Here is a 14,247-nt window from a genome sequence, read left to right on the forward strand (position 1 = left end):
TGGGAACTGTTTCCATTTTATAACAATGATCCAAAAGTGGGAGTATTACTGCAGCCTTAACTTTTTGCTGGTAGCAGTTATATCAGGATTTACATTATTCCAACCTGCATGGTATGCAAATGCATTTATTTCCCAGCACATAACTGTTTAACAATACATTTATGGAGCAACTTCAATATTATGTCACCTCACACAATACTGAACCCCTTTCAAATACTTACACTTTCAGGACCCGCCTATATACGTTTACCCTGTAATCCCCTGCATTGCCTGATTCTCTACAGTGGACCCCTCGAGTCAGGTCCTCAGATTGCTTGGGTTTGACACCATTTGGAGAATAACTCCAGTCTGGCATTCTCCAAATATTTCAAATGTCGTAACTCGGAGCAAAGCTCTGCTCATACCTTTAACCATGAGGGTGGGGAATACCAACCAGAAGCAGGTAGAATAAACGAGGTAGTGCCTTGCTGAAGTGCAGTGTAGAAACGCATGCTAAAATGTCTGAAGTCCCACAAGTCGGGCTATTTCTCTTAAAGCTGTTTTTCCAAAGCTGCTGAACTTTTTTTTTTAAACCAATATCACCAACGCTTTTATATTTTCAGCGCTTGTTTTTTTTTACTATTAACAATTTTAAGCATTCCCTACTGACAAAATTCTTCAGATTTCTGTTTATTAGTGTCTTTAAACGCGTTATCAAATTGAGTAAGATTTCCACCAGTTGAATACTCCCTTTGCTAGCAGCACTATGTAAGATCATGTTGTTTTGAAGGTTTGTTTTCCCCTCCCTTATCTCATTTTCGTCACCAGTATTTCTTCAGTAACCATCGTCTTAATTAGCAAAGAGAGAGAGGTCTTATCAGACAAGAACTTAAAAACATAAGTTTGTTATGTAACCAGAACTGCTAGTTCTGGCTGGTCCTCTCATTGGCAGCGGCCAAAGGTTGAAACGGAGAGAGAGCGAAAAAAAAACCGATTTGACCCACTTGGGGGAGGCGGAGCGGCGCTGTCCTCAACCTATCGCATGTGGAAGATCGATTCACGACCTGTCATCTGGCCCAACGAGGACAAGAGGGAAAAGGACCTCCCCGCACCGCAGCCGAGGCTTGAACCTCCCGCCCGAGTGCAAGTTAAGAGCGAAACTTTTCCTTCAGTCCCACCTCTTTATAATTGTCTTCGCCTCGGAGTGGCTGTACAATCCTCAGCAGTGTTCTGAGACTGTACGGTCGCCTCTCGTTTCCGGGTTTCTTCGCTCAACTAGACATTCTCTTAACGAAAACACACGTTAATACGAGAGGCAGACAAGGTAAGAAAAAGAGAAAAACACCCCCAACAACAACAACAAAAGTTCGACTCTGCGGGGGGAGAGAAAGTGAATGAAGTCAAGGAAGATAAACAAATTATGAATTTTGCCATCAATATTGCACTGCAAGATTGAACCTCGAGTATCAGCAGCACTTCTCGCTGTTTTTCTGTCCACGCCAATCGTCCAAAACCATGACAGCAGAGAAGGAAAAGAAAAGGTAAGAAAGGAGATTGCACTTCTTCTGATAATTAGTAATATTTCACCTCTAATAAGGTGTATAGCACCGGCTTGCTGGTGATGTTGACATTTTTAACATAAGAAATTTTTTTTTTACTTTAACTCTATGTTTGATTGAAGGACTGGACACACGCAGGCGAAAAGAGGAGACGAGAATAGAATAATACTAATAATTCTTGCCATTGTTTTGTATTGGGTGGGTGTGCCGAGGTCAGCAGTGCGCTGTCTGCCAGCTGCTACCTGCCTGTGACTGGCTCTCCGGTCCAGTGTTGCCAGTCTGCCCCTCAAACTGTCGCCAAGGGCAAAAACACACACACACACACACAAATCCACTCCCAACCGAGCCACCACCAGCAAAATGACAACGTTATTTATTTTCCTCCTTCACCTGTTTGTTTTGGTTGTGCTATTTCGGGGGAGTCCAGCTCGGTGTTTCTACACGGTATCAACAGGCTGGGGAGGCCTGGGCGGCGGGTTAGAGGCGGGCAGTGCGTGTCCTCTCTCTCTGATCGGGAGAACTTTCTCACTAAACAGCAATTGAAAGAGTGTTTGAACTTTAAACAGTTGATGCAAGTTTATAACATCAGAGCCATCAAACATCTGCGATTCTCTAATAAATGTCGACCTTTTCTCTTTCCCCCTCCTTTTGCACTTGCAGATATTTTGCGGGGTTGTAAAGCAAGACTGGTATAATTTAATATTCATTTATTATTATTTGCAAGAAGAAACAATATATTCTCTTTGCAAACTAGCCGCACTGTCAATGACTTGTCTGTTGCATTCGTCTCCAAATACCTGGCTCTCAGCTGGGGTTGAATTTGACATGCAACCTGAAGGACACTAGCATCAGATAGCTCTGCATTTTGTCCAGCCCACCTTTGGTGGAAGTTGGATATTAGATAAGAACAGCAATAAAGACATCCAAAAAGCTAAAAATTGAACTAACGACGTAAGCTTTTTTCAGGGGAGGGGGGGATAGAACCACAATGATGTCATTCCATTCCGAGTGGTGACAACCGACTCCTGCTCTTGTAGATTAGAAGGTGTTGGTTGTGTGTAAGGAATTGCATTGAAAGATATAATGTTGGGAATTGTGTGTTGGGATCGTTTTGTTGAGCGATGTGGCGTCCGGGAGATTAGAAAAAGGCTAGCATTGTCAGAGAATGGCAAACTGCTCCTGATACAACTGCGATTTCAACTGAAATGTTGCCATTCGGGTTTCTGTGAACAGCACGGACTGCCCTATCTATCTCAGGGCTAGAATCAGAAATGACTGCCCCGTTTTAGACTTAGGTAAACAGAATGGCCCTTCATTTTTAGGTGACTGTCAGATATGATAGTCTTGTTTTAGGATTTTTTCCCCCTCCAGAATTACAGTCGTGGTTTTGAGTTGGGGCCAGGAATGAGAATCTCTGTTTAGGAAACGTTTTGCTTTAAGATTGACAGTCCCAGAACACATTTCGTCATACTATAGGAAACGGTTATTCACAGCAGTTTAAAGATGCAATGTAAAGCAGAAATTGAAATTGTAAGGTTATCCGGCCATCTCATGAATTGAAATGGGCATCCTCACCAAACACGCTCAGTGCTCGGGGGGATTGTGATATTGGGCAGGAGTGGCATTCACAGTCTGAGCCCTGCCAACATATGTCAAGTACACATTGACCAAAAGTCGCACTACCCTGTCCATGTATTGCTGTTATAGCTGGAGCGATGCTGATATTTACTTGGTTATACCCACTTTACAACGAAACTTTTGTTTAGCAGCGAGTTTTTATTTATTTGACAGTAACTGTTACATTTTGCGTGTGAACCAGCGGATTGTCCAAGGCTGGCTGTCTCATCTCCCCATCTTTCCCGAAATTACGTTCCTCTGTTCGCAGTCGGATGCTTGAGGGGGGTGGGGGGATGCTTTCGAGTCGTTGTGGAGGGTTTTATTCCGAACTATTGATCATTACTGGTTCAACAGAAACCCTTTGGCTTAAACAGAGAACGTCGCTGATTGAGCTCATTTAGAAATGTTCTCACACTTAACAAGGGGCTTTGACTTTAAGCACGTTATCCTTTCATATATGGCAAGCTTTCAGTCGCCCCGACAGCAGGTGGTGAATGTCGTATTCTCCTTTATGCCAAATGGACCAAACTCAGCAGTTGCTTCTGAAGGCTGCTTGTTCGGCGCAAGTTCCAACACGTTCCAACACGCATGGTAACATGAGTGATAGGACAATTGTAGTTATAATAGTGGGGGACCGCAACTATAAACTTGTTTCAGAGGTTAACAATAAAAGAACCACTACGCTATCCTTACATTGAGATACAGTGACGCTATTCTTGAGGAATTTAAACCCAATTTACTTCTACTTTCTCTTCAGACCGTCCCTAAACTTCAAAGCAATTGCATTGCAGAGATAAACTATTTTCTGTATTTATGAATTAAGAACAAAATGAACTTGCAGCAAGTGAAATGTAAGAATCTTGTGTAACACTTTGGGACTTTTTTTTAACAATTGCCATGAAACAAACGTAACTAATCTCCATTTTAAAAATCAATGCAGTCAAGGGGAATATCTTAATTTACATTACAAATCTGGTATGAGCGGATTCACTAGCTAGTTTGTTCATTTGTTAACGGTATTTCATCATATAGCTCTTTGGTATTAAAATAGATATTATTTAAAAATGCACACTTTGCAACACCCAAAATGGGTTTTAAATCCAGTTTCAAATATTTTACTTTCAGTTAGGATTGAATTTAGAAATACCAAAACTTACAACTCTCCCCCAGTCTTCTGTTTAATCCACTGTTAGATGACTGTAGTGGTGTTCAAGGAGGGGAGGGAATACACCATTTGCTTTGCGGGGTCCCTATGCAAAGGTTCGGGTTGGGGCTCCTACATTTTACTAGGCAATGATACTATATACCACCTACTTAATCTGCTATCACATGTACGATTGTAAAACAAAAAGCATACACAAAGTCAGTGTGAATAACCTCTCGAGTGCGGTCCATAATCACGCAACATATTTTGCACTGTGGACTCGTTTGGTTACAGCATGAAGAACGCGATTTCCACTCCGTTCCATCGATTCGTTCTGAATATCCTTGTTCAAATAATGGTCTAAAACGGTAAAGATGGCTCCGCCTACAGCTTAAAATAAAGCAAGATTCCTAAACAGACTCATTAGATTTTTACAAAAATAGGAAAACATGTTTGCTACTGGATGCGATTTCAAGCAACTTCACAACTTTATAGTGCAGCAAATATGTGCCGGAAGACGCACTGTCAGTTTCAGAAAAGATGCAGGTATAAATAACACAAAACTGGTGTGATACGTAAATGTGTGTTTAAAAATAAAACAGAATGCTGGAAATCTAAAATAAAAACAAGGTATTAGAAATGCAGAGCGGCATCGGGAAAAAGAGGGTAAACATTTAGCCTTGTTATTTCTATTTTGTCATTCCTTTTAAACGTGCTGCTGTGAATATGACACATTTTTATCACAACACAGATTGATAATGTGTATAATGCACAAAACATTTAATATAGATCTATGTTTCCAGTTTCTGTCCAAGAATACATGGTTGTGTTCAAACTGACCAAAGGTTCATATTCTCTTAAGCTGTATTTGGGGTGGGGTGGTGGATGCATAATAAAAAGCATATTGCAGTTTTTAAAAAAATGGTTCTTGGGATATGGGTGGCACTTTCAAGGCTGCATTTATTGCACATCCTGATATCCTGATACCTGCGTGGCTCCCTAGGCCACTCCAGAAGGCATCAAGAGTCAGCCATGTAGTGGAGGCAAGTGTCAGACTGGACTGTGTGGCAGGTCCCCTTCCCTGAAGGACAAGGACAATGCGTGTTGGGGGAGAGGGGTAATTATAACAAACATGATTTTATACATTATTTATTTTACTGTGAGGTCCTTAGTCGCAGTCATGCCATATCATGGGATTTAACTTAAGCAAATATTTTGGGACATTTCCTCTTTTAAAATCTGAAACTCATAAATGATTGACACCTGTATACATGATATAAATGCTGGGTAGTTGTTTCGGTTACCAATAAGAAACATGTTTTAATAACCCCTCCAAGTTACACATCATCCAGACTTGGAAATATATCGCGGTCAAAATTCTGGAACTCCTTTCCTAACAGCATTGTGGGAGTACCTTCACTACACGAACTGCAGCGGTTCAAGAAGACGGCGCATCACCATCTTCTCAAGGGCAATTACGGATGGGCACTAACTGCTGGCCTTGCCAGTGATGCCCACATCCCAGAACGAATTAAAAAAATAGTAACATGTTACTGCGTGTTATTTCATGAATCAAGTGTAAATTCACTGAACATGCACTCCTAGCAGGCAACTGCATTCAGAGGAAGCACAGGTCAAAAAATTCACACTATGGTGGTGTAAGCTCCAACTTATGCTCTCTTTGAGCATGTTTCCCCATTGGGATTGTGGGGCCAGTGAATCTATCCTGTAATATTCAGATTTCATCTTCCCATATTTGCAGAAATTCCTGTATTTTATAGAGAAATTAATCTGTATACATAAATAGGAGAGAAAGTCAGGAGCCTGATCATCTGCAGGTGTGTGTGAGTGAAAAAAAAACAGACAGTAACAGTAACTGTAGAATTAACTCATTGGTTGTGAAGCACTTTCAGACATCCTGAGCAGATGACAAAGTATTATATGAAAGCACTATAAGGTATATACTGGCATCCCATTATTAGCTCACCAAGATACTGTACTTATTTTTTTTTTAATTGACATACATCAAACGGGCATATCTTTCACGAAGATGTGACCAACACTATAATAACGACTTTCAATTATCCCATATCAGAGTGGCACCTTTGGGTTAATAGCCTGAACAATATTTCTTTACTATAGTTAGCAAAATATCATAATAGTTTCCATTGCTTTCATCCTTATGGAAAAGGACTGAGGAACAATCAGTGGAAATTCAGAGAAAATTGCATATCGTATAAAAGAATGGGAATATATTTCACAAATCCAGATGACCGATTTCCAACATTAACATTGAATTGTGTGTTTGATGCTATCAGGTTCTGTACAGACAACTTTCTTCATGAATCAAATGGAGACATTTTAGCATTCAGGAGCAACTTGACATTTTAACACTCAGTTGAAAAGTTTTTTGTTCTCATTTAAAAAGAAAAAAGGTTGCTTGCAGTTTATGATGTTGATAAATTAAACAATACCTTGATTCGTTATTGCAGCTTTGCTTTGAGGTAGCAAAAAAAAGGGGCACTGAGCAGAGGCCAGGAAAGGTGACAAAAGATAGATTTCGTAGAGGCTCTTGAAAAAGTAGAGAGAACTAACGAAGTTTAGGGAGATAATTCAGGAGTGTGGTGTCAAGGTAGCTGAATGTCATGACCCTGACAGAAGAACAGAGAAAGGGACAGGAGATGTAAAGGAAGCCAACGTCAGAAGAGTGGATGGCTGATACAGCAGGAGGAGATCACAGGAGTAGGGAGGAGCATGACCATGGAGGGATTTGAATACCAGGATGAAGTTGGAGGTCTATGGTCATTGGAAAGAACAGAAGTATTATGGATGTGGGACAGGTTATAGCTGGCAAAGTTTTGGACAAGTTTAAGTGTTTGTAGGGCAAAGCTTTTATGTAAAACTTATGTAGGGTACAGATTTCATTTGGTTGATATTTCTAAAGAAATCATAAAACACATTATTTTACAATTTTTCTAGAAATACTGAAAGGAATACATGTCGCAGAAAGTGATACAAGTGACTGAACCAGCCAAGCTATATCAGAACCAACAACAATGGAATTATCCGACCTCCTTATCGTTTCTGAGCTGATGGATGAGAATTTAGTAATAGTAGCAGTAGTACCGATGGGAGGAAGTCTTCCTGAACACATTACAATGTGGCTATAAAGAGACTAGAGCAATCCTTAAGCAATAGGGATTTGATATTTTATCTAATTTATTAAGTCTATTGAGTTAATAAAATCTAAAAGCAAACTTAAATTCCATACCTTTATTTTGCAGTAAATTTTATTTTATGTAGTATACTCAGCTGCCTGGCTCATTCAGAAGAAGTTGTCGAAAATGTAGTTCAGTTATCAAGTATCTGTCATTGCCAAGAGTAACAAATGTGTTCCCAGGATATTTCTTGTTTGGGGAGGGGGAAGAAGAGGAAGAGATCTGGGAGCATGCTATGTTGGACTTCTGTTTATATTATAAGGCAGCTGGAAATGCACTTTTTCTTCGTGCTTTAAACCCATGAACGTGGGACAAATTATATGATAATGGAAGTGTTGGCAGCTGTGAGCCCAAATGTTCTGCATATCTCACATCTCTGCAGAGAGCACTGTTTAAATTCTTATGAAAGGAGTAGTTCCACTGCCTGTGCTATTTAGACCTATTCAGGACTGCTTGATTTTTGCTAGAAAACAGTGTGTTGCCCAAAGTGTGACACAGGAAATATACTGTGACAGACAGGAAATTTCACTGTATAGATAACAAGAAACACCACAAATGTTAGACACCTGAAACAAACCTAGAACATGGAGGAAATGCACAGCAGCTTAATTAACACTTGAAAGAAAAAGATGGATAAATCAGCCAGCATTCCAGCGACTTCTTACGGAAAATGCACTTGGGTGACAACAGGATTGCGCTTGGCTAGGATGTCTTAATCATAAAATAGCTCAATGGCACTCGCTTTTTAGGTTCATACATAAAGAATGACCACTTCATTAGGCACATAAGTCTCCTGGTACCCATGAAGTGACACCCCAGCAGCAATCAGGAAATATTATATTTTAAGAACAAAAAGTATTGAATGAAAGGCTAGAATGCTTATAGAGTGGTTTTTCTTGCATTGCGGCGCATGGGTAATAAACCACTGCCATTTAGACTTCCGCCTTGCAAATATTTGGCAATCAGTCAATAATGGCAGACTCAGCATTGCCAAATTGAAATTGACTTCCCAGTTCATGTGATTATGGACCCCAGTGGTTACATTTCTGTGGCAGATCTTACCAATTACCACACTTCCACTAGTGGAATACACAGGTTGGAGCTAACATTAACAGTAAAGATTAAGAAATCAGCTGGAAAATGTAAGCTTCATTTAGGCCCTTGACAGTGTTAATAAAATAAGTATTAGCCTGAACAGTTTAAAAAAAAAAATAAAACTAGTAACTAATGGCTAGTAACTGAACTGAAAAGCAGCTATTGTTAATGCAAATGATTTTTTGAAAGACTGGGCGAGGAAATCAGATAAGTTTAAAAAGTTATGGTTAGGCGACAAAAAAATTGGATTTTAAAAGCATGTAGATAGTAGGAAAAAGGGATGACAAGGGAGGTAAGGAGGAATCTTCAGTTGTGAAGTCCTGGAAATAATAAGTTAGAGTAGCAGACAGAACAATGAATGTGTGGGGTAGCATAGGAGAGAGAGGAGAAATGACAACACAATAAAATGGAGGGACATAAGTCTTGGCGGAGAGGGAAGGAGGTTGGAGACTAGAGGTGAGTAAGTAATTTCAGTATGATTCTTTTTGTTAACTAACTTCAGAGTAAGAAGACAACATTAAATTAGGAGATTGAAAGCAGGATAACCACCATGCGAAGGACAAATTTGCCTATAACAAATTTGCCTATAGTTCACACAATGGTCAAAAAATTTCAAGTTACATTTCTCTGTATACCATTGCAAAGATATAATGGGCCATAATTTGCTGTAGGAGTGAATCTAATGGCATATGCTGTTAGTTAGACTTGCCCTTGCCCGATTAGGTTTTTAATTTTTTTTGTGTGGTGAGTTGCTGACACTGCGAGCTGATAGCGTCGTAGCGAGGGAAATAGGGCATCTGGGACCAATCAGATTGAAGGATTGTGAAATTAACAGCGCAAGGACTGAGAAGGAAGTGTAAATTAGAATGGGTGAATTCAATGCCAAGTCGAGTACAGGAAGAGAAATAAAGAGAGGGAAAGAAGGATTGGACTAAGAGTGACCATAATATGGTGGAATTCTGCATTAGGATGGAGAATGAAACAGTTAATTCAGAGACCATGGTCCAGAACTTAAAGAAGGCTAACTTTGAAGGTATGAGGCGTGAATTGGCTGAGATGGATTGGCGAATGATACTTAAGGGGTTGACTGTGGATGGGCAATGGCAGACATTTAGAGACCGCATGGATGAACTACAACAATTGTACATTCCTGTCTGGCATAGAAATAAAAAAGGGAAGGTGGCTCAACCGTGGCTATCAAGGGAAATCAGGGATAGTATTAAAGCCAAGGAAGTGGCATACAAATTGGCCAGAAATAGCAGCGAACCTGGGGACTGGGAGAAATTTAGAACTCAGCAGAGGAGGACAAAGGGTTTGATTAGGGCAGGGAAAATGGAGTATGAGAAGAAGCTTGCAGGGAACATTAAGACGGATTGCAAAAGTTTCTATAGATATGTAAAGAGAAAAAGGTTAGTAAAGACAAATGTAGGTCTCCTGCAGTCAGAATCAGGGGAAGTCATAACGGGGAACAAAGAAATGGCGGACCAATTGAACAAGTACTTTGGTTCGGTATTCACGAAGGAGGACACGAACAACCTTCCGGTTATAAAAGGGGTCGGGAGGTCTAGTAAGGAGGAGGAACTGAGGGAAATCCTTATTAGCCGGGAAATTGTGTTGGGGAAATTGATGGGATTGAAGGCCGATAAATCCCCAGGGCCTGATGGACTGCATCCCAGAGTACTTAAGGAGGTGGCCTTGGAAATAGTGGATGCGTTGACAGTCATTTTCCAACATTCCATTGACTCTGGATCAGTTCCTATGGAGTGGAGGGTAGCCAATGTAACCCCACTTTTTAAAAAAGGAGGGAGAGAGAAAACAGGGAATTATAGACCGGTCAGCCTGACATCGGTAGTGGGTAAAATGATGGAATCAATTATTAAGGATGTCATAGCAGTGCATTTGGAAAGAGGTGACATGATAGGTCCAAGTCAGCATGGATTTGTGAAAGGGAAATCATGCTTGACAAATCTTCTGGAATTTTTTGAGGATGTTTCCAGTAGAGTGGATAAGGGAGAACCAGTTGATGTGGTATATTTGGACTTTCAGAAGGCGTTCGACAAGGTCCCACACAAGAGATTGATGTGCAAAGTTAGAGCACATGGGATTGGGGGTAGTGTACTGACATGGATTGAGAACTGGTTGTCAGACAGGAAGCAAAGAGTAGGAGTAAATGGGTACTTTTCAGAATGGCAGGCAGTGACTAGTGGGGTACCGCAAGGTTCTGTGCTGGGGCCCCAGCTGTTTACACTGTACATTAATGATTTAGATGAGGGGATTAAATGTAGTATCTCCAAATTTGCGGATGACACTAAGTTGGGTGGCAGTGTGAGCTGCGAGGAGGATGCTGTGAGGCTGCAGAGCGACTTGGATAGGTTAGGTGAGTGGGCAAATGCATGGCAGATGAAGTATAATGTGGATAAATGTGAGGTTATCCACTTTGGTGGTAAAAACAGAGAGACTGACTATTATCTGAATGGTGACAGATTAGGAAAAGGGGAGGTGCAAAGAGACCTGGGTGTCATGGTACATCAGTCATTGAAGGTTGGCATGCAGGTGCAGCAGGCGGTTAAGAAAGCAAATGGCATGTTGGCCTTCATAGCAAGGGGATTTGAGTACAGGGGCAGGGAGGTGTTGCTACAGTTGTACAGGGCATTGGTGAGGCCACACCTGGAGTATTGTGTACAGTTTTGGTCTCCTAACCTGAGGAAGGACATTCTTGCTATTGAGGGAGTGCAGCGAAGGTTCACCAGACTGATTCCCGGGATGGCGGGACTGACCTATCAAGAAAGACTGGATCAACTGGGCTTGTATTCACTGGAGTTCAGAAGAATGAGAGGGGACCTCATAGAAACATATAAAATTCTGACGGGGTTAGACAGGTTAGATGCAGGAAGAATGTTCCCAATGTTGGGGAAGTCCAGAACCAGGGGTCACAGTCTAAGGATAAGGGGTAAGCCATTTAGGACCGAGATGCGGAGGAACTTCTTCACCCAGAGAGTGGTGAACCTGTGGAATTCTCTACCACAGAAAGTTGTTGAGGCCAATTCACTAAATATATTCAAAAAGGAGTTAGATGAGGTCCTTACTGCTAGGGGGATCAAGGGGTATGGCGAGAAAGCAGGAATGGGGTACTGAAGTTGAATGTTCAGCCATGAACTCATTGAATGGCGGTGCAGGCTAGAAGGGCCGAATGGCCTACTCCTGCACCTATTTTCTATGTTTCTATGTTTCTATGACTAAGAGAGAGAGAGAGAGAGAGAGAAGAAAGACAGAAAGGAAAAGTAAAAACAAATTACAGTTTAAATTAGACATCTTTAAAATCTCCAACAATTCTAACATGAAGGAATGAGATTCCACACTTGTTAATTTTCAGTGCCAGAGAGGTTGATTGGCAGTACTTAATACTTAATCATGTAATTAAAAGAGAACTTGGATTGAAATCAACAAGATTTAATTTGCTTTGGCAAGTTTAGTTTGTATCTATCGCAGAAGTACAGGAACTTCACGACGTTCAATGTATTTCAGAGTGTGTCAGACAGCGAGCTGCCGTTTTCGCAAAGTTAACGGTGGAGCGGCACAACTCGGGAGGCAACTTTTGGATTTTGGATTTTAACCTCGCATCTGCCCACGCCTGAAGTTGCTGTTACATTTGCACATAAATAACGGTGAGTGCCACTAGCCTCACCTTAATTTTGACAGCAAATTATGGTCCATCATTTAGTTTAAATAAAAGAAACATAGAAAATGATCTGTGAATTGAAGCCTAATTACATTACTATAGTAGCTGGTGCACGACACAGCAAAAGCTGCATATTCACTACTGTAAAAACTAATCAGATGTTTTGTTAGACAAGAAGCAAAGTTGGTTTAGTTGAATTTTTATGTCGGAACTTTAATAAAAGACATGCCCTGATTGTGACCTTTTCTGTGGTGATTAAATATATGAAGTCAGCATTTTTCTTTGATTTGCAGAATGTTTAGGGTGTTCCCCTCAAAGGATCTAGACAACAATATTCAGGAGCCTACCAATGTTTAATTATTCAAGCCTCTGGGTAGAAAAGATTGGTATCTGATTCCTGCAGCTTTTTACATTGGATTTCATTGTAGTAAGATAGAAGCAAAGAATTGGGCAGGTCTTACTCAATTTCCCCAAACGTCATTATTTTTTCCCCTGTTGATTGGTGCCATTTCAAGCCTTGGTGTGTTATAAACATTAGATTTGGTATGTTTTTCAAAAGATAAAGAGCATTTTTAACCATTGACTGAATGGAGATATTTTCTCCATTTGTAAAGGAACTATTTTACGGTTTCAGAACCAATATATTTTTCAACTTGGTAAACATCTTTGTTGAAGTAAATGTCATTGGGCACTTCAATCATATTTTTTGTACCTTGGCCTTGATCCAAGCCAAATGTTAGATGAACTGATAAATATGCATTATAGGACCTAACTTGACAGTGGCTTTTGTCACTTAATCAAACAAATATCACTCTCCTAGATTACTGTGCTAAAACAGAAATTCAAATTCAATTAGTTTGCATTAATTACATGACAAATAATAATTTGCTGCAGAAATAGATAACATGTTTACTAGTTTATGTTACCAACATATAATCTGCTGCTGCATCAACAAAAAAAGTGACTAATACTGCCAAACTGATTTGGTAGAAGAATATCTGAACCCTGAGTGGTCTATCTCTCCAATTCTGCTTCCACGTCTCTCATAGCACCACGATGGCCAGAAGCAAAGTCATGAACTGCGTTCTTTGTGATGCCACCTCCTTGATATCTCTGCAACCTTGGACACAGTCGACTACACCATCCTCCTTCATTCTCCTCCGTTGTCCAGCTCTGTGGAACTGTCCTCACTGCGTTCCGCTTTTACCCATCCAATTGTAGCTACAGCATCTTTAGCAGTGGCTTCTCTTCCCATCCCAGCACAGTCACTTCCCACGGAGTTATTCTTGGCCCTCTCTTCCGCATCTATATGCTGCCCCTTTATGCCATAATTTGCACACATGGAGTTAGGTTCCACATATATGTCAGTGACACTCCCTCTGTGCTGTCTGACTGCATCACAGACATTCAGACTTGGCTGAGTTTTTACTTCCTCCAGCTAAGCATTGGGAAGATCAAAGCCATCATCTCTCTCAGCACAAGCTCTGCTCCTTTGCCTCTGATTCCATCACCTTTCCTGGCCAATATTTGAGACTGAACCAGATTGTCTACAATCTCAGTATCCTGTTCAACCCTGAGCTGAGTTTCTGATACCATAGCCTTTGAGCACAAAGTTCACCTACTTCCATCTCGGTAACATGGTCACCTCCACCCCTACCTCAGCCCATCTGCTGGTCAAACCCTCATACATGTCTTTGTCACCTCCAGAATTGATTATTTCAAAGTTCTTCTGGCAGAGCCCCTACCCTCCACCATCCAGAAACTCTAACATTCACAATTCTGCTGCTCATATCCTGTCTTGAGACAAGTCCTGATCGCCCATCACCTCCTACATTGGATCCTGAACCCACATCTCAAATTTAAATTTTGTGTCTGTTTTTATATCTTTCTATGGCCTTGCTCTTCACCCCAACTCCATCACGTTCTCCAGCCTTAACCCCACCTCAAACTTTCTGT

The 14,247-nt window shown here is 40.8% G+C and overlaps 1 protein-coding gene across 4 annotated transcripts in view; it reads left to right on the forward strand.

The window, feature by feature from the left end:
- Nucleotides 1-924: 924 nt before the first annotated feature.
- Nucleotides 925-14,247, forward strand: part of epas1b (endothelial PAS domain protein 1b) — a 183,360-nt gene continuing 170,037 nt past the window's right edge. For 2 of the 4 annotated variants that reach the window (XM_070889359.1, XM_070889358.1), the window contains exon 1: nucleotides 925-1,520. Coding sequence is in view for 2 of the 4 variants with exons in the window: in XM_070889358.1 (XP_070745459.1) it covers nucleotides 1,495-1,520 (26 nt within the window). In the remaining 2 variants the exon portion in view is untranslated. The remainder of the gene's footprint in view (nucleotides 1,521-14,247) is intronic. The other 2 variants (XM_070889357.1, XM_070889361.1) reach the window with 1 other exon arrangement.

This window comes from Pristiophorus japonicus, chromosome 9, assembly GCF_044704955.1.
Source record: "Pristiophorus japonicus isolate sPriJap1 chromosome 9, sPriJap1.hap1, whole genome shotgun sequence".
Lineage (NCBI taxonomy): Eukaryota > Metazoa > Chordata > Chondrichthyes > Pristiophoridae > Pristiophorus > Pristiophorus japonicus.